Source organism: Spermophilus citellus (assembly GCF_964194105.1).
Source record: "Spermophilus citellus genome assembly, chromosome: 3".
NCBI lineage: Eukaryota > Metazoa > Chordata > Mammalia > Rodentia > Sciuridae > Spermophilus > Spermophilus citellus.
The window spans coordinates 133,623,831-133,644,797 of NC_138184.1; the positions used below are offsets into that span (position 1 = coordinate 133,623,831).

The 20,967-nt window shown below is 36.5% G+C and overlaps 1 protein-coding gene across 1 annotated transcript in view; it reads right to left on the reverse strand.

Annotated features, from left to right (window-relative positions):
* POU6F2 (POU class 6 homeobox 2) overlaps nucleotides 1-20,967 on the reverse strand; it is a gene marked incomplete at both ends in the record, with an annotated part of 468,142 nt that overhangs the window by 362,446 nt on the left and 84,729 nt on the right. Inside the window, one exon of the mRNA XM_081286471.1 lies at nucleotides 9,324-9,495. Within this exon, the coding sequence (XP_081142597.1) occupies nucleotides 9,324-9,495 (172 nt within the window). The remainder of the gene's footprint in view (nucleotides 1-9,323; nucleotides 9,496-20,967) is intronic.

Genomic DNA, 20,967 nt, shown 5'->3' on the forward strand with positions numbered 1-20,967 from the left:
TTTAACACGTCTCTGATTGCTTGCAGACTCCAAATGGCTTATTAGAAAATTACCATGAATACACAATATAATAGAAGAAGTAAAGATTCCAAGCTGCAGCAAAGAAATTGGCTAGTCTACCTGAAAATTTGCACAATTTCTTAGGTTAGTTTTGAAACTAAAACCTACCTTAATCTTAGGAATCAGAATAAAATGAGCCAATTAAAACTGAAAACAGCAAACGTATATTTCCTCCCAAAAGTTAGGAGAAGTTTTCTCACTTAATCCAGATGATTGTTTTTCCAGATGTTTATCCATTCACAGATTTCAGGGCAGTGTATAGATTTAATTAAATGGATCTATTAAAATGTTAGCTTTATGTTCTATTTTGCTCATGCTTCTCTTTTTGCAATCTGCATATTTCCTTTTTGATATATTTCTATTTTGTGCTATTTTGGTACATGGAATAAATATATTGAAGAAAAAATGAGAGTTTTGATAAAGTGCAATTTGCTCCCCACACCACTTCTACACCTATACATGTTTAAATACACGAAAGTATGTTTTTCCATTTGATTTTTTTATTCTCTTCTACCCTCAGTTGATTTTGGCAAAAAGTCACTCTGCAATAATATTTTTTCATGCTTTTCAAACAGCTTCAAATGTTTGCATTTTTAAATCAAATTAATCCCTTAGCCTCTCTCCTATTCTTCCAGTGATGATTCTCTCCTGCAATGAGTAACCCCAAACCATTAATTTGTAAAAATAAATCTTGCCATATCGGTACCAAAAGACAAATCACCACATATGTGGCCATCAAGAATTGCAAAAGGAGATTAATTATACCACACTCTTTTATGGTACATGGTCAAAATGTGATTTCTTTGTTTTGTACCACCCACCCACCCACTCTACCTTGACACAGATACATGTAAATATATTTTTTTAGGCATGTGGAATTCTTACAGGAATGTGTATCAAAAATTTTGCCTACTATTGAATAAATTACCTTTACTTAAAAAAAGGATAAAGGTTTATATTGGCATATAAGGATATCCCAAAAATGGACAAAAAATTAGGGTCTCAATATTTTGGTCCCAGAGTCTTCCCTAAGTAATTTTAGTATGCTTTTTAAAATACATAAATTCTTTATAAGCCAAATAGTTTACAAACTTAAATTACTCTACTGAATTAAACTGCAAAAATTCTGAGGAATCCTGTTGTCTCCTCTGCTCAGTGAAGAGCAATATATAAGAAGACACTGGCACTTAGATTCTAGCCTAACCATGCCTGAAGCAACACTGTATAATTAGTTGCCTTTTACTGGTAAACTATTAATTTTGACAAGTTTACTTGGAAACTATTTTTTTGAATATACAGAAGTACAGTAGAGGTACATTTAAATAATGTATGGATAGCATGAACTAAAAGAAAAATTACTATTATAAATGTATTTTATAAGAAAACATACTATAAATTTGGTAAAACAATCTGAAGCAACATGTATGAGAAAATAAGGAGATAAACACCCTCCATGCCCATAATGCTTTTCATGGATAGCATTATATTTATTCACTGCATTCAGAGTGCCTGGGAAAGAAAATATAGGGAAACAAAAATAAAGTATGGAAGTGATAAGAAAATGGAAAAAATACCATCGTTATTTTTAAACTCGGTATTGACCTTAGTCTTTAAATATGGATTTCTTGGCTTTCACAAACTTTTGTCACAATTGTTTCTCTCTCTCTCTCTCTCTCTCTCTCTCTCTCTCTCTCTCTCTCTCTCTTTCATTAATAGAATGCAATTAAAGTAATACAAGATATTTGGAAAATACACTAATCAATAAAAAACACTGATTGTTTTACAGGGAAAGAAGAAACACTAAGAAAACACTAATGCCAAACACCATATGTCAGAAAAAAACATGTTCATTTAATTGTGAAGTCCTTTTGTGTTGGCTCTTTGGAGCATATTTTATGGGTCCTAAAAATACCCTCATGTTCTACCTTATACTCAGACTAAACTAACAAGTTTTCTGGAAGGTTATTTTTTTAAGACAAGTTTTAACAGTCTTAATAAATGTAGTTTTCATTATAGACTCTTATTCCGAAGATTGTTATTCCATAGATTCTTCTATATAGCCTTCAGTTCAGGAAACTGCTTAAGCAGCTAGCTGAGGTGTAATGACATTACTTAGTTTTTCGTATTGTAATCTGATCAATTTTTCCTCATAGTTTTCAATAGTTTTAATGACAGTGCAGTCCTCTCATAAAAGAGACTTAGACTGTGTTAGTCACGTTGCTACATGTTTCTAATTTTTTAAAAAATTATAGTATATTCTTTTATGTATAAGACCTTTAAGGCTCTTAAAAAAGAAAGGCTGTAAAATTTTTGAGTATAGATTTTCTTTTAGATTATCAAAAAAGTACAGACATATAATATATTAGGGAAAATAGTAGCAATTAATTATTAAAAAGAGATCTTAGATGCTATGTATCTTGAGTAGTGTGTTTTTAAAAATTATCTTTTAATACTTAAAAAACAAAGTTCAATTCCGTTACTCTGAAAATGACAAATTTTATATAACCAAGAGAGATTCAGTGTTATTCTTTCTGGCATCTACATCCACACTAAAAAGCCTGAGTCCATTTCTGATAGTCACAATAGTATGACAACATAGAGTAAGAGATGTCACCAAACAGGTCCTCCAATGTTCGGTCTTTTGGGGAAACTGACAATCAGATAGTGGGAGTTTGCATTTAAAGGATTAAGAATCAGGTGACATGTTAAATAATCAGATATGCCCCCAGATAGCCAAAGCCCAAATACTCCTTTATGAGTGAATTTTACTGTAAATATTACTTGATGATATTTCCCAGGAAAAGTCTAGCATTGATAGATTTAGAACCTCATTCAGAGTCAAGGCATGATGAGGTGTATGTTCAACTGTAAAATACCATATGAAAAATTAAAACAAATTATGCTCAGTTGTTTCTAAGAGAAAAGACATTTGAAATGTTAAAGGACAAACATTTAAAAAGTAAGACCAAAATGGCACGTATAAAAGGACAGCTGAACAAAAACACCAGCAAAGTACAAAACCTAAGAAAACAACAAACAAGAAAATTTCAGAGCCACGTTGGATATTAAAGAGAAACCTGGCCACTGGAGAATGGCAACTGTTACTATGAGCTTTCCATAGCTACTTCTGCCTTTGGATATTTTTTAAAAATTTATTAACCTGACAGCAGGAAACTTTATACAGATTGCCCCCTGACAGGGTGCCAGTTTGGTTTAAACACTTTGCTATCCTTTTCTTTAGCATAAAATATCAAGAACCATGTTAAGTGGAGCCAGGTGCATATTTGGGTAAATGTGCCTTCTCCTCTGATTGCCTCTGCATTCCCAGGGAAGGTCTGAATAATCAGGGGCAGCCCAACAGCAGAACTGAACTCTCTACCTTCCTCTTCACATCTACTTTCTTTTTAATGTGTGAATGTGTGATGTATTATTAATCCCCAAACATAAACCAGCAAGGTCGTCAATCAAAGAGAGTACCAGTTCTCTCACAAATTATCTGTTTATTGTATAATAACAAACAAGGCCTACTTGAAACAGTCAACTTAAATCTTATTTCTGAAGTGGGAAAAATTTTTATTTGGTCATTTCTTGAAAAGAATAGTGCTAAGTCTATAATTAAATTGGGTATTTAAGAAAGAAGACAATTGACTTAAGGGCTGAGCCTTGAAGCTTGAATCTGGAATGCACCTCTACTTATTAATTATGACAAAAACTGGATTAGGTGAACTACAGAAACACTCTAATTCCTGGTAACCTTTAAGTCAGAAACATCCAAGATACTCAAAAGAGTAAAAAGGATCATTTAAAGGGATGATGGTGTGCAGATTAATCTGATTTCTAATACCTTGTCTTATTTTCAACTTATAAACCATTTAACAAGAAAATATGAGAGCCACAGCATTAGAAATAAAAGGAAAAAATACCATACGAGAATTTTGATTTACTAATGCATTAACATGTTGCATTCTTGGGTACTGTAATATTGAACTTTCTTCTTTAAACGGAGGCCTGCCCTGAGCAACCCAGGCATGGCAGAGAGAGCAAAGGGAGGTACTAAAAAAGTCCCCACTGAATCTTCTGCCACATACTCCATTGAAGTGCCACTTAGAAAAGAGCATACCTCAATGAACGAATAAGCTGAGAAGTTTAAACATCGGTGATTTTCTATCCAGTTTTATTTTTATTTCAAAGCTTACACATTAATGCTAAAGTAGATTTATTTATCAATGAAGCATTATAATGAAAAAAAACACCAAACTAAATTTGTCTAAATATACACAGCCACACACTGATTTTTTGAAGAGGTATCTCAGTGCTTTAGATTTTCTTAAATGTAAGAAATGCATCTAAATATGTATTTTCCCCCTCATGTAGTCAAAGCAGCACAAAAAGGGCCTGTTTGACTATTAAACTATAATTGTTTTTTGAAAAATACCTTATCATGCACCCTACTTATTTTCACAAACACGAGTTTCTACTGATTTCTTTGAAATAACTGTTTTTTGCATAGACTCTATTATCCAAATTATTTAGTCAACTCAAAAATATGCTGTTTTAATATTTTCCTAGTAAAACACACTTTATTCCATGAAAAAAGAGTATGAATTTTCAATAAATATAATATCCAAACTTTTAAAAATATAGAAGCGTGGTCCAGTCTTTAAATAAATATATTTCTCTAGAGAATATTCCTCATCATTTCCCAGCTAAATCCCTCTTGGGCTTGAGTCCTACGTACTGATTACTGGCTCCAGCATAATTCATATTATGAATACTCAAGGTATTGAAACCTTGAGAGAGATGTTTAAATACAGTAATGAAGACAGTGATCCCATAATGAAGGCCTCCCCTCACGCACAGGCAAGAGCAGCACCATCCCGAAATGCAGTCCCCATAATGCCCTGCAATGACCTCCATGCTGACCTGCGGAGACCACTGTCTCAAGGGGTGACAGACAATTTAGTCCTTTATCCTTTTGTCATTGAAAACGACTCCACTGCCATAAATTCTAATCAAGTCAAAGTGGATGGCAATTTGAAAAAAAAAAATCTTATAATGCATGTTTCCGTGAGAAAGATCACCTAAAGGAAAAGAAAAACACAATAGATAGTGTATTTCCCAGCATGGAGGAATCACTGGCCCAACTTTCAATCCTTTTCTAATAGTTCACAGATAAATGGCATTGAAAATACCCACTCTCACAAGTATCATTGCATGCAATTTCTTTTAACCTAGAAAAACACAATATCATAGGAGAAAACCAATCACACATTTTTTATTTCAGGTACAATGTTTATAAATGTTGTGTTTCCATCTCAGCTCAAGTTTCTGAGCTGTGTGCCCAATTCAGGTACAGTGTAGTACAACTGAGAACAAGCCACCGAGACTAACACAGCCACCCAAGGTAGTCGGAACTTGAAGGAAAGCAATCATGAGATTTAACTTTAAATAATAAAAAAATTTTCCCAGGAGAAACACGGTTAATAAATCATCTTTCAAATCTCAAATATATATGGGGGAAGTATTTAGGGCATGTTTTATGAGGTCTCACTTCTTTGGCTGGGAGTACATGGGGAAACTTTAGTATAGATATTTTTCTGGGGATATATATTACTTTTATCTTTTCTGCAGCCATTTTCCGGACCAAGTTGTTGATGCTACCATTTGAATTTTAGCATCCAACTTGACTGAACGTGGAACACTGAATTCTTGATGGGCATAACTAAAAACGAAGCACCACATTGACACAAGTGCTATAAATGTCACTAGAGGAAACACAACAACCTCTTCCTTTGGAGATTGTTTGTAAAAGGCCAGTTTTGAGAATCGTTTCCAATATGTACATCACTAGTCACATATTCAACGACTGGCCCTATGTGGTATCACTCACTTGATCACACAGCTATAGCATCATGAGACATAACGCCAGATTCTCTGATAATGCCTAGACATACAAGCCTGTGCTCCCCTGTACTGCTTCCTATGGCTCAGAGCTTAGCATAATACAATCATGAACTGCAAATGGAGATGGTTATTCTACACGCTTTACAAGAATAAATAATGCACCACTTAATGATATCACAGCGAACGACCTCACCACATGTTCCTCAATGAAATGTGGATTCATCTCTCCTAAGTGTACTTTAGTTTCCATGGCTGTTCAAGTTAAGCAAAACGGTTCCTCTGATGTAATTACTTTATAAAGCACAAGGGCCCTTTTCTGAACTTTCTACTTAGGCTGGCATATGGCTTCTTGTTTCTCCTTCTGGTATGCTGAGCGGCTCAGAGCACTGAAATGTTCTGCACCGTATGTTTCCCTTTGGATGCTGTTTAGTGCAGAGGTGCAATTTAAGGAAAGGCATAAAAAGCCCAATGGTTCCTGGAATTTCCTTTGTTTATCCATAGAGGGCATCAGTATTAGCCTTTCTCCTGCAGTTTTGGGCTGAAGGTGCCATACTGTGAGAGAAACAGGCTCATCCTCTGGACTATTAATTTCAACAAGATACAGATGAGGGAATAGGCTATAAAGAAACCCACTTATACTGAAATTTCAAGAATAGTAGGAAAATTGAGCTCTTCTTGTCCCCTGTTGTTGGGTGATGTCTCTTCGTGATATTAAACATGTCAATGTGCACATTATTTGCCTTAATCTGTCCTTTTCATCAGAGGAACATAGTTTTCAATACTACAATGTATAATCTATAAGAATGATAGTTCGAGAGAGAGTGCACATTAGAAAAAATCATTGCTTAGAGAAAAACATGGATGCTCTCAACTATTCCGGAAGAATGCACTTCTTCATTATCAAATAAAGAACATAATCAGAACTACATCTAAAAGCAAAATACAAAGCCCTGAACAAATGCACATCAAATAAAATAAGAGTCCCTTAAATTGTGTCATCAAAGTTGCTAAAAATTCTGAGAATTATTCTAGAAAGTTTTAGTCAGTTACATAAACTAGAATTCCAAGGCTAAGTTCTAGGAATATTTAAAAGTAAGAGCACAATAGACCCCATAGCTAAGGAAAACTTACAAAAACATTGAGGTGCTTTCTTTCTGTCTAATGCTATCTTCAATTTTTTCTCAAGTGTTCCAACTGTTAATCTACTGATTTCTTCTTTACCTAACTGGGAAAGATTCACATTGTATTTGAAAAGTAGTCTAGAGACCAAAGACAATCAAGTAAATACAAACAAAAATTAAGATATAGGATGTAGATTTTGCTGGGTTCTCACAAATTTACAAGTTGAGACTCTCAAAATAAAGGTGGGTACCTTCCAAAACTCGCTATGATTTTTAAATTAAACTATACCTCCTTAGCATATGGCTTACCATAAAGATTTCACTCAACATGTATTTTCAGTAAAGTTTTAATTCAAATCTCTTTGACCCTCTGGCATTTTTTTCCAAAGCTTATTTCTCTACACATGCAAATAAGCAAGAAGTAGAATTTTTTAAAAAATCTATTCACAATTTTCAACATTGGAATATCTAAATTAATGTTGAGAAGCCAGACTAATCATTGCTCCATTGGTTTACTTGAAAGAAAACAAGTTGGGATTATAAACCCAAATCTACACATGTATTTATTTTTTAAAAAATACATGCAAAGTTAATGTATAAATAACTTAGTATCTACAGCTATGTTGAACTCAGAATTGATTACTTTCTAAAAGTCAAAGTGCTTACTTAGAATACTCATCATCAGAAGAGCTAGAGCATGGTTTTGCTTTCTTCAATTTTATAGTTTTATCTGACTTTTCTCATTAGCTTCCCCAAATGAGTGTTTTTAGAACATAACTCTTCCTATGTAGATAAAAACTTGCACTATAATGAAATACTTCTTTAGAGTGAAAATGCTAAAACCTTAACATATAGGTTTGGAAAATTTTTATCAGAGATAAAACACTTTTGAAGAAAAGGTAACCTTGCAAAACTTCTTGACACTTGAATCTGTCATATTCTTAAGTACAAATCAGTGTTTTATCAACAGAAAATTTAAAAGGCAAAGTTTCTTTGAAGGACCTCTCTGATGTTTGAGTGAGCATTTAAAAGTAGGGAGAATTTCTGTGGAAACTGGCCAAGAGTCACACAACTATCAAAGCAACTAAAACAATAAATACATAAGGTCTATTTCTTAAATGAAATTAACAACTCTCTTAATAAAGTAGTCTGTGCAATGATATTGTTTGTCTTTGAAAGTTCAGGCACATGAACTGTTTTTTAACTTGAGAATAAGCAGTTCTCTGCATGACATTTATACACACACATATATAAATGGTTAGTATATCTACAGACACACAGAAAAACAATTAAAAGCAAATGTTTCAGGAGCAATTGTTCTGAAAACCTAATGTCACTCTGAACCATAAAGTGCTTCTCCAGCAGAGACATCTATCAACATCTATCACTCAGGCACGCGCCTCAACAACCCGCTCCCCTTTCTGATTAGAGATCACAGTTGCTTGAGTTGGCTTACAGACTGTCATCTGTTTGAATGACAGATGTCTTTGCTGGAGTGGCACTCTGCTTGTTCTTGTTTTGTTTATGAAACAAAGATTCCTGAAAGGTCCCGTGTGCTGCCTCCCCATCTAGGATGAGGCTATAAACATAATGTTAAAGGGGAGAGGGGCAGGGGAGGGATTCAAGAGACCCATTTTCTTCCCTCAACACCCTTTTAAAAGAAGAGATATTCATTCTGACTGGGATGACAAAATGTTTATTTCTTTGAGCAATTCCCGAAGCCACCTTTTGTTTACCTGGCATAGCAAGACTTGTATCGATATTTTCCAGTTTTCCTCTCTAGTCTTTTGACTACAGATAATAACTCTTTACTCTCCTTCCCCTTAACAAAAGGCTGCAAAGCAACCCGAAACCGAGTCGATATTTATTCAATAAATGTTAACCAATTCCTACAATGAAACTGATTTCCTGATTATCATTACCATTTTCTTTTTTTTTTCCTTTTTCTTTTTTCTTTCTTTTTTTTTAAAATAATTTCCAGCCTGGGGAATGCCAGCAATATTTGACAAGTCAAAATGGGCAGCGAATAAGTTCCTTGTTTGTAAAAGTTTGGAGGACATCCTCGCAGGCAGCTGGAATCGGCTTCGGTGGCTTAGCACCTCCAAGATGCGAAGCTCCTCTTTAGTACTTACGAGAAAATTGAATGAACAACAGGGGGAAAAAAGGGGGGGGTGAGGGGCTGGATTGCTCTTCCGGACAACATGGTAGGACTGAAATGAAATACCTAGACAGACTTACCGAAGAGCTTGCTGGGAGTGTCCTCGCTGTCATTTGATTCCACAGGCGCAAGCAGAGGCTCATTCAGCTCGCTGTCTGAAGTAGCAGCCTTGTCCTCACCTCTCAACTCCGCATTCATTTCACTCCGCGCTGACAGCAAGGGCTTCCTGACTTGTCCAGCTATCATTGGATCCTAGGATGGGGGGAAAGAGTGAAGGGGAGGAAAAAAAAGTGGCAGCTTTAGAGTGCGTGTCCTCTCTCTCCCTCTCCCTCTCTCTTCTCTCTCTCTCTCTTCCACACACACACTCTCCCTCTCTCCTCTCTCTCTTATCTCTGGCTGCTCCCGCTGTTATTGCTGGCTGCAGTCAAGTGAAGAGCTATTACAGATCCGATGAGTTCTCCATTACTCCCCACCCTATTAAAGCTCAACTAGCATGTGAGAGATTCAGGAGGCTTCGGAGGAGAGAGAGAGAAGAAGAAGACAGAGAAAGAAAAAGAAAAAAAGAAAAAAAAAAACTTCTTTGAAAGCAACCTAACCAACACAGCTTTAATTGTGGGATGTGCTTTTGTGCGGAATGTTTTTACACCTTGTTCTGTCTTTAATGCAGTAAGAAAAAAAGAAAGTGCTGGGTTTGTACTTCAGCAACATACCTTTTCAAAAAGAGCACCCTATGGAGGAACCACAGGCTATTTTAAGAAGCCTTCTCCCTGGGGGAGAAGCAATTAAACCCTATCCCAAGAGCAGAGAAAAGAGATAGGGAGAAAAGAGACCTCAAAATGCTTTCAATGGAATAAAAGATATTTCTTATGTAAATTCTATAAGCAGCCTTAGAAGTTGACTTCACTGGTCCCAGATTGGGGACTGAAGCTAACCCCAAATCAAATGAACATTTTAAAGCAAACAATACACAACAAAATATAGGAAAATTGATTAACATTTTTTTAAAGGAATTGGGAAAATACTTACAAACTGTGTTCAATAATTCGGATACTTAGAGCATCATACGCCCAGAGCATTAAAGAAAAAGAAAACAAAAGCACCTCAAAAAAAGGCAAACTTTCCCCCCAATAATTTAAATCTGCTTTATCTTCAGCTCATTTAGGAGGACATGTTAAGATCAGAAATATTTTCCAAATGTAGCCTTTTTTCCATTTGCAAACTAAGATGCATAATATTGCTTTGACACAGATATCGGATGCAGAAGGAAAGGAAAAGCAAGAAGTGCCCTTTTTTGTGATCTGGGAGCTATTTATTGCCAAGTTCATGCCTAAATGGTTCCTGAGCAGGAAACAGGTGACCAGCACAGGAGCAGGTGGGGCGGCTGCTCCCCGTCCCATCATTACATTGGTTGCGGTATGCCTGTGGTTGTTTTTTTTCCTTTTTAATGTATTCATGCCTGAAAAGTGAATTTGATATGACACATGATAATCTATGAAAATGTTAATCAATACAAATAGTTTAAGCTGTCATCAAATGCACTTCTTTAGTCAATACTCATACCACTGAAAACAATGTCACTGTCACCAGGGCTTAATTTGCACAGCACTTAAATATTGGACTCTGTGCATCAATGCACTTCTTCTTCAAATACTGTAGGTAAACACATTTTCTCCCTATTTAAGGCTAAAGCACTCAGCACGCATTTAGCTGAGCCGAATCCTCCCTTTTGAATACCTTGATAGGTCCACTGGAGGGCAAAATTAATACTTAATTGAATCTCACAGTCATCAAAATAATCAATACTTTTTTATTATTTATTCTTTACAGTCTGTTGACTGTTTCAAACCTCTGAGGGAATGGTGGAAAGGATTCATGGCTTTGAAACACTGTCATTTAACAAGGTAATTTTCAGTGGGGCATTAGGGGTTGTGAAACATATAATAAAACAAAAATGGTGGCTTATAATAGGAAGAAAGAAAAGAATTATATTTCTGCCATCTAACAAAACAGGATAAATAAAAAAGCAAGTGCAGAGAGAGAGAGCGAGAAAGGAGGGGGACGAGGGAGAGAGAAAGACTGGCTTTTGAAGGGTTTTATCATATCAAGAGCAGAGCCAAGCTTTCATAATGCTGACATTTCTCATCCTGACAATCCTAAACAAGTGGAAAGGATGAGATCGCAGATATCATCTTTCATCACATTCCCCAGCTTAAGAACCAACATGACAGCTCCTCTCCCCTTTACACTGTTAATTACTAAATAAAATACTACTCTCTGTCAGCATCAGATTATTGCAGATAGCGACCACAAACATTTCTCCATTGTTTTTCCCCCTCTGAAATGGTGATACCTACCTTGAACTCTTTAGGAAATAGATTAGGCTTGTCTCGCTATATTGTAAATATTTGAAATGGAATCAATGTCATCAATGTGGTCGATCCACAGTATTGTCAGCCTAAATTTGCTGGTGATAGATTAGCATCTCATTTACTGGATTTGGTCTCTGGGATTTGGAGTGCTTGGAACTTAGGTGTGGCAGGGAGGTGGGTGGCGGGGGGGGGGGGGGGGAGGCAGAGGGGAAAGGAGACACAAAATTCTCAAAACCTCCCCAGATTTCTTTCCTAGATATTTAAGAAAGATGGCATGTTTGAATTCCTCTGATTCAGTTGTAGGGTGGAGGGGAACAACATTGCTTTCCCTGATGACATTTGTTAGTACGCTTGTCACATGATGCAGAGAGTCCAGGTTAAAATTCTTGAACACACTTTTTACTTTATAAAAGGTTGACGACTGTCTAATCTGAAGGAAGAGGTGTGACTTGTGCCTTTGAAACATCTGGTCTCTGTGGCTGCCCTGCTCATTTGAGCATTTTTAAAGGTAATGTTAATGGTAAACTTCTGTTGAGACTAGCATTTCTATGATAAGCCAAACACGATTATTCATGTGTCAATGACTATCTGGGTAGATTTAAAAAGGAATATTCTCTTGCTTTATTTGAGGAGGGTCAAAATTGAATCCCAAATCACACTGAGGAGCTAAAATGCTGTTGCTAAGTACTTAAATCTTTAAGATGTTCAGTCCAGCTGATGTACGCAAAGCAGGTACTGGCAGATGGTATATATTCACTGATCATTAGCTTTTCTTCCTTAAATTATTTTTATGTACCTCATACATGGTTAGGTTCCCTACTAGTGCCTCTCAGTGACGTAAGCTTGGAAAATTAAGAGTTTATCATTGAAGTACTTATTCGATTTTTCACCTTACAAAACACTTTGTTTTCCATGATGCAACTACAGCATAATATATATATATATATATATATATATATATATATATATATATGTGTGTGTGTGTGTGTGTGTGTGTGTGTGTGTGTGTGTCTGAGTGTGTATATATACATACATGACATGGTTAAACAGCAAACCCCTGTGAGGCAGAGAACAGATTGCTTTTAATCACAGCTGCAGTCACTGGGGGGTCCATTTGAAAATGTGTCACCAGCAGTAACCACTGAGTACAGTCTTATAAGTGATGGGGGAGTACCTCTTTTAAGAAGCACTCAGCTTGGAAGTTATTCTTTCCCTGCAAAGAGCTATGGCAGTCTGTAAAATCCTTTCTTCTGGAATGACGAAAGCATTTTCCAACATGCACCTTTGGAGATGCTTGCAGAAAAGCAAGAGAGTTGCACCTTCAGAGTATATCAGGATCACTGCAACAGCAAACAGGAACAGAAATAGATAGTGCAGGTGAAAAAATAAAATATAGTTGATAAAGATTTCTTAAAATTCTGAAAATTGAGACTTCTCTGCAATTTGTTTAGCAATCTTGATAGAAGAAATTGACTAGTTCAATATGGAACAGTGTCAAAGGTACAAGAATGGGACATAAGCTATGCAAATAGAGGAAACTGACAGGGGTCATCAGAGATCTAAGAACTCAAGATGGTGAAAAAAAGAGAAACTGAGAGGTAGTTTCCATTATCAAAATCTCAACAAAAAGCTTCACCGTGTCCTATAATGAATGAAAGGATAGCAATCAACATCAGAATGACGCAGTAATTTTTAAGTCTCCTTTAGGCATTGTTAAAGAATAAAAATAAGTCCCATTTATTAAATGCCTTTAACAGACAAGCTTTTTCAGAGGTATCCAGTGTTTTGTGAACTGAAGTTCAGAGAAGCTAACTGACTTGTCCCAGAGACACACAGCTAAGTGTAAAACAGCATTTTAAACCCTAGTAGAGTCATCTCCAAAGATCATCCTCTTTTCATATTCATAATAGGCACCCTGTGAAAAAACAAAAACAAAACCAAACAACAACAACAACAAAAAAAAAAAACAAGACTCATGGGTTTAGTAAGGAATGGGCATCCCAGAACTTAAAGTATGAACCAAGGAGTCAGTGTGTCTATGATGGCTGTTAAAGTCAGGGTAATCAGTTCCCATAGCAGGCTATGCAGTAGCTTCTTCCCTACAGAATAAAGGAACAAGCTGGATGTAGTGGTGCATACCTGAAATCTCATTGACTTAGGAGGCTGAGGCAGGAAGATCATAAGTTAAAGGCCAGCGTCACCAAATTAGCAAGGCCCTGTCTCAAAATAAAAATTAAAAAGGGCTGGAGATGTAGCTCAAAAAATTAAAAAGGGCTGGAGAGGTAGCTCAAATAAAAATTAAAACAGGCTAGAGATGTAGCTCAATGGTAAAGTGCCCCTGATGATTCAATCACCAATAGCAAGTGTGTGTGTGTGTGTGTGTGTGTGTATGTGTGTGAACAAAACACTTTTCTGGCTGATTCTGCTTGGGTAAAATCTGTGGGACAATATGGTACAGGAGACAGGACATCAAAAAGCATCCAATAAGTAGCCTCATGTTTAGCATCACTCACTAGTTAAATATAGCAATCCACTTAACTACTGTGGACCTTGATTTTTTCATCTGGAAAATGAAAAGATTGGTGGTAGGGCGGGGGCTGGCAGGGGTAGGACAGTATTTTCCAAAGAGCATTCCACAAAATATTTTTCTTAGAGATGCTCTAGTATAAATGAATTCTGCATTTGTACTCATATGGAAAATCAGCAGGGAATCTACCAGGGAAGAAAACCATCTAACTCTGCTTAACCTAGAATTTCCCCAAATTCCCTGATCATGGAAGGCCTTTTCCCTACAACCTTTATGGTGGTATTTAATAGACCTAGCATGTGCCAGCTTAGATTATCTGTAAATGATGGCATTAAGTTTTAGCAATTCTACAATAGGCGAGAAGCCTTTTAGCACATACCTGTCCAAGTGCATCTCACATCCTAATATTACCCTAACTAATATTCCTTAAAAATTCATTTATGTGCAACCAGTATAATTGTATATGGTTTAGAAGGTAACTTCCAAGCATGTATATAGGAACTGCATATACTCTCACCATAAACTAATATCTCATATTCTTTAACATAATGTTTAATTGGAGATTTCTTGGTATATTTCCATTGTAAAACCTTTATTTGAAGAATAGATACAGGGCACTACATTAAGATAGAGAATTCAACTTGGGCTTACCAGGCTGCTAAAAATAATGCCAGATAAACAAAGATATAATTCAGCTCAAGGTCTTCAATAATTTATCCAACAGAGTTTTTGTAAGCATAATCATTCTCATTTTATGGTCAGAGAAACTAAAGATAGCAAGATCATTAACTCAGCAAAGCATCCGTGTCCAGTGGCAGCCACGCGATGGAAATACCAGACCCCTGTAAACTGAACTTGAACTAGGTCCAGCATATTTTTGTGTATATCCAAACCAACTACAGCAGTCAGAGCCGCTTTTGGGAAAACGTAAATAAGACAAGCAGGCTTTTAAAAAACGAGAAAACAATTTATTTGGTTTTGAAACATCAGAGTATGGTAAAGTTATATACAACAGATCTATTTTTAGAATTAATAGAAAATTATATACACTGGTAAGAAAAATAATGTATTAGATTTCCCACCCTCTTAAAATGCTTCATTTTAATTTAGGGGATAGAAACAAATTACATATAGCCAATTTAAGATGTAAACACAGCATCATATCTGTGTTTAATTTCTCCCACTGAGAAGAGGTAAAAATCAAAATCCTTTGTAATTAAGAGAAAGAAACTAGGCTATGGTGGATTTGGTGTAAAGGTAACTTCCAAGTATGTGTTTTGCTGTCTTAGTCATAAAGAAAAGCAATTTTTCTCTCTATCAAGTACCAAATATTAAGTAATTTAATTGTTAATATATTTACTATACTGAAGAATATTTCTCCCAAAAAAGTTTAAGGATTTCTAATTTTTTACCATTTAATATTTCCTTATTCTATAAATAAATTTTAAAATATTCTGTATTTGACTTTTTGAATTAAAAATTTTTATTTTTATGTTTTTTTCTATTGATATCAGTATATAGATTTATTGTTGAAAAGTTCAAAATCTTAGGAGGATCAAAGAGCAATACCAAAAGCACCATATATTCATCCTCCATTGATTATTTTATTTCAACTGTGGCTTCTTGGACAGCAAACCAAAATCGTTTTGGGAAAAGCAGACAATTCCACATTTCTAGCAAATATTTAATAGAACTCTTCATCATAATTAACTCAATGACAAAGCTTACAGATAAATATTCTTGATTATTTCACAGATTTTCACAGCAAAATGTTGATCTCAACCTGGATCCTGAACCCAACATTCCCAATAACTGTCCCTTTCCCCTGTCCCATTATAGTTAGTGTGGCTGAAATTTTATGTAATCCTGTCTCCAAACAATCATCCTGTGAAAACCAAGCAAAGCCTAGGGACCCTGTTAAAGAAACTACAGGGGACCTCATGGATGATCCCTGATCTAGCACTACCTACCAATAAGACAAGAGAAAATTGCTACCTCTTCTATCTTGATTTCCATACAACATCTCATGGGTGATACTATAAGATTGGAGTGAGGTCATATATAGATAATATATATGAATATGTTTTGAAATAAAGCCTTACACAGATATGCTATTCTCTACAATACTGATCCGCACATTAAGGCATCTGACTGTGAGTTGCTTCTCCCTTCATGCCTTTGGTTTGGAGCAAGAGTCAGTATATATCATTGAAACCCAAAACCCAAATATACATTGCTGTGGATGCTGTGATAGTTGTGTGCACATCTTCCCTTTAGAACCAAGGCACTCACTTCCTAGCCCCCAACATTCTCAGGAGCTGCCTCTCCGGAGATCATATCCTTCCTCAGCGGACAGCCTGGATTTTGCCTTGTGGGCTGCAAAAACCTAATATACACAACCTTCCCTGTTACACACACACACAAAAAAAAGTTTGCTGATTCCTCAGCTCCAACCTTGATTCAGTAAGATACCTTAATCAACATTTATATCCAGGACTGCTATCTAATCAGAATTCCCACACTCCAGACTTCACCACCACCACAAGCTCTGCAGCTACCTCACCTCTGTTCACTAACACTCCCTCTTCCTGCATTTTTCTATTGAGTATAGTTTATATCAGTTTGGGTAGAATTGATGCCTTAATGATCAGCAGCATCAATTGAGGTTAGAAGTAGGCTCTCATTTAGTTAAAGAAGACATATTCAATATGTGTTTATTAGCTAAAATATTTTGGAGATCTTCCCCATCATTGAAAGAAACTAGGGAATACTAAGGATCTATCAAGACTTATTGCCTGTGCTCTTGGAGCTAGTAGCTTAAGTTTTGATCCCAAACTGTCCCAAATCGAGTCTCTGGGTCTGAGGGGATTAGTTGTCTGATGTTGTGATGCTGTGAGAGAAACAGATCTTACCTCTAGAAACATGCCATATTTTCATTAATGAACTTTTTGTGCAAGGTACACTAGATTGACCTAAAATAGCAGAACTCTGACCTCATCATATTTACAGGTTGAATGAACTGTTTAGGGATGGTGGGTAATAAAATTGTGTTTAATGAATAGCTGAATGAATGGCAGCTTTTGGTCTGAGGGTTTGTTTTCATTGTAGCCAAATTGCAGGACTTTGAGAATTTAGAAGCTCCCAACCACCACTATTACTAACGTCCATTATCTACCAAAAAGAACCTTAGAGTTGTGCATACAATTTTTTACTTAGACTACATGTGACACAACCCACCATACTGGGTAATGAACTCCTGGTTAAATGAAAACTATCTTAGAGGCAAGCAAAGTCACTACAAAGTGAAATAGGGTCCATAACCCTGGTTCAGAAGGTGCCCTCTACCAATCCCCAACACTTCAGGGAATATTTGGTTAAAATGAATGTCCAGAATAATCTCAAAAGGAAAAATTGATACAGAAAAAATATTTGATTTTCTTTTGTGTCAGAGGAAGGTGTTTCATTTTCCACTTACATATGGGCACAGGTTAAGAATCTCTTGTCTTTTACTTGAACTTCAGATAAGTGTGCAATTTCATTCTCCCCTGCCAATATTCACCCACGGTCTCTATCCCTCTTCAAGTCTCACTGTGAGTACAACAACCCCTTAATTATGCCTATACTTAGAGGCAACTCCAGCTGTATTTAAAAACATATGAGCAAATAAATAAGCAAAACAGTTCATCAACACTGCCTGTAGGTTGAGATAGCAATATAACAACCAAGCAAGCAAGAGTCTGTCAGTTCTGGAGTTCTGCAAAGCATGCAGAATGCAATGCAGTTGGATACACCTCCTCTGAATCATCACCTTGAACCTGTACAGCTTCTTTGCCCCCAGGTGGTTAAAATGACTGTATGGATAATGCTTCATGTATACTTATCTGGTAAGAAAGGAAGACACTGTTATTGACAACCTAATAGCACCATCAATTCAATTTCTGCTGCCTTTGTGTAAAAGCATCAATAAGGGTTCAATCCAGGCTCATCTACATCTGGTCCTTTGGTAATGGGGTTATACAGCAGTATTGACATTGCATATACATACCCTATATTCATATATTCTTCATAATCTGATGGCTTCAAATAGGTATCAGGATTTAATCAGAATACTACTCAGATTAAAGTGAATTTACATTTAACATTCTAAATGTACAGTTGCTCAGGAGTCACACAGAATGAGCATCCAACTTTTGTCCTAATTAAAACGTACTTTCTAGTGTCTTAAATATCCTAGTGAAAGTGTGTGTGTGTGTGTGTGTGTGTGTGTGTGTGTGATCTCAACATTTGTAAAGTGCTGGAAAAATGAATGACAGTCCATTCCCAGAATGAAAAGACCTGGTCTCTATCCTAGGATTTTCAAATAGCATTGAGAAGCCTTAAGGTTTTTAGGGACTTGCCTCCAGGACTTCAAAGGGAAGCAGGGGAGGACTAAAGTGATCATTCCCAGTTTTTAAAAACCATATGGGCTCCTCTTGTCCATTTTATATGGAGTCTTCAGTACACTTGAAGAAAAGGTTTCACAGGTCTGGCCATATTGCATATTTGCAATGCATTTTATGTGATAAAAATAAAACTGTGGCAGCTTTTCTATTGGTTAATCTTTGACCTTCTCATAATACTTAGGCATTAGATCCTACAGCTGAGATATTTGAGACCTTGACAGTTAGAGGTATCTCAGAATCCCTAAAATTGGGCACTGTGTCTGATACAAAATTGACTCTCGATCGGTGTGTTTTGATTGATTGGCTGTTAGGAAGGAAGGAAGGAAGGAAGGAAGGAAGGAAGGAAGGAAGGAAGGAAGTAGGTAGGGAGGAATGAATGTATGTCAAGGGCAAGAATTGTCTGTGATTGATACTTTTAATATTTTAAACATACATTTAACCATATCTAAAATGACATAATATGCAGCTAAGCTTCCCTGGATATCTTACCTAACTAGTTCTATATACACATACACACACCAACTCATATTCTGCCTCCAAATATGGAAGTGAGTTAGGCTTGTATGATTCTGTTACTTTGGTTTACCACAGGACAAAGTAAAAGAATGTAATAGCAACAGTGGAAGGAAAAGGAAGGTCTCCTTTCTCCTCAGATGGAAGTTGGATGGGAGAAAAACTGCTGCCACACTGACTCAGGGAATAAGCTCAAGGAAGCAAAGGCTGCAGAATTGAGGGGCCTCAGATGGGCAAAGGGCCTGCCGCCACTGAGCTCAGCCTCAGGGCTCTGTCCAAGCCAAGTTTAGCCTGAAAGAATTTCAGACTCACCAAGGAGAGCCTATTGCAAAATTAGCTTTTGTCCCCAGCCTCCTCATAGTCATTCAGGAGCTGTGTCATCAAACAGCATTTTCCAAATATGATTTTCTTACAAATATTCTTATTCTATTATTTTCCTTAGGAAAAAAAATACTCATTTAAATAAATATGACATTAACTATGCATATACCTCTAATTCTGTCCTTCCATTCTGGATGAAAAGGACGTACGCATGAGAAGAAAAACTTTTTCTTCACAAAATATCTGGTTCCTTATAGTTTCAAATTTCCATAAATAAATAGAAAAATCCATCCTGCCCCCTGCTGACAGACTAATATTCCTAGAAATCCAGTTCAAAACTTGGTTGTGTCCGTAATATCTTCTGAGTTGAGTACAAATTCCTGCCTAATAAACCAGTTTATCACACATTCAGGCCCTGACCTGGCTTTCCCTAGCCTAGGACCCCGAGCTGGGCACTGCACAACCATAGAATGTGCTGTTCACATGATAATGATTGTAAAATTGCTAAGGTGATTTTTCTGGCATGTGTCAATAAAGTATCATGGTGTAACTTGTACCCAAATGCCCTTTGACCCACAGTGAGCTAACTGCAGTCAGTCTCACCCAGGATCTTGCCAGCCCCAGTCCCAAAGTATCAGAGGTAAGCCCTTGGGCAATAGAAAGCCTGTGCTCAGGCATGAGGTCATCTTCCACCTGCTGAGCAGTCTGGGGCAAGGGGACTTGTATCTCTCTGAGCCTCTAATTCCCTAAGAGGAAAATGGGGGGTAATAATAGCATCCGCCTCATGGGATGGGTTTGCAGATTAAATAAATAATTCACATAGTGCTTAGAACAAGCCGACTGCATAGTTATAATAGATTTCTACATTGCTTGCTCCCTACTCTTTGTCTGTGGCCTCTGTGACAAGGTGTGGATGTTTGTGTACTTTATTGTGGAGAAGCTCCTTAGCCTGCATCAGATTTTCAAAGGGACTCATGATCTACCTCTGCATTCACTCCTCCCCACATACACAAAAATAAATCAGTAAGTAGCCACCCCTAAGCAGTGGAAAACCCATCTTTGTATCCTCCCACTCCAAACATAAGGATGGTGCTTGGCACATAATAAGCCTTCACTAAATAGCCATTGATTTTATTTGAAAAACAAAAACAAGAATCGATATCTATAAAAAAATAGAAGAAAGGTCAAAAAAAAACTGTTAGGTTTTTAAAAACTAAATTACTTGGAAGTCTTTTGAGAAGGAATTTGCTTCATAAATCCTAAAGGCTTATTATTTTAAGAAATAAGTAACTGTCAGGGGGCTGTAAATTCCATAAAATTTTATCTCTGAATTAAAACAGTATCTGGCTTTTAATTTTATTTCACAAGGTTGATGTCACCACGTTCTTGAAAGGAGCCATCCCACTTCTGTTCAAAAGGCCGTTGCCTAATTGATTTCGCTAATACACGTTTTTTTCTGTCCTCTGCTCCCAGGGCAATGGCAATGGCTGGCGCTGGAAGACTTCCTGTGGGTGGGTTGCTCCTGCCGACTTGCACCCCTTCCTCCCAGCCT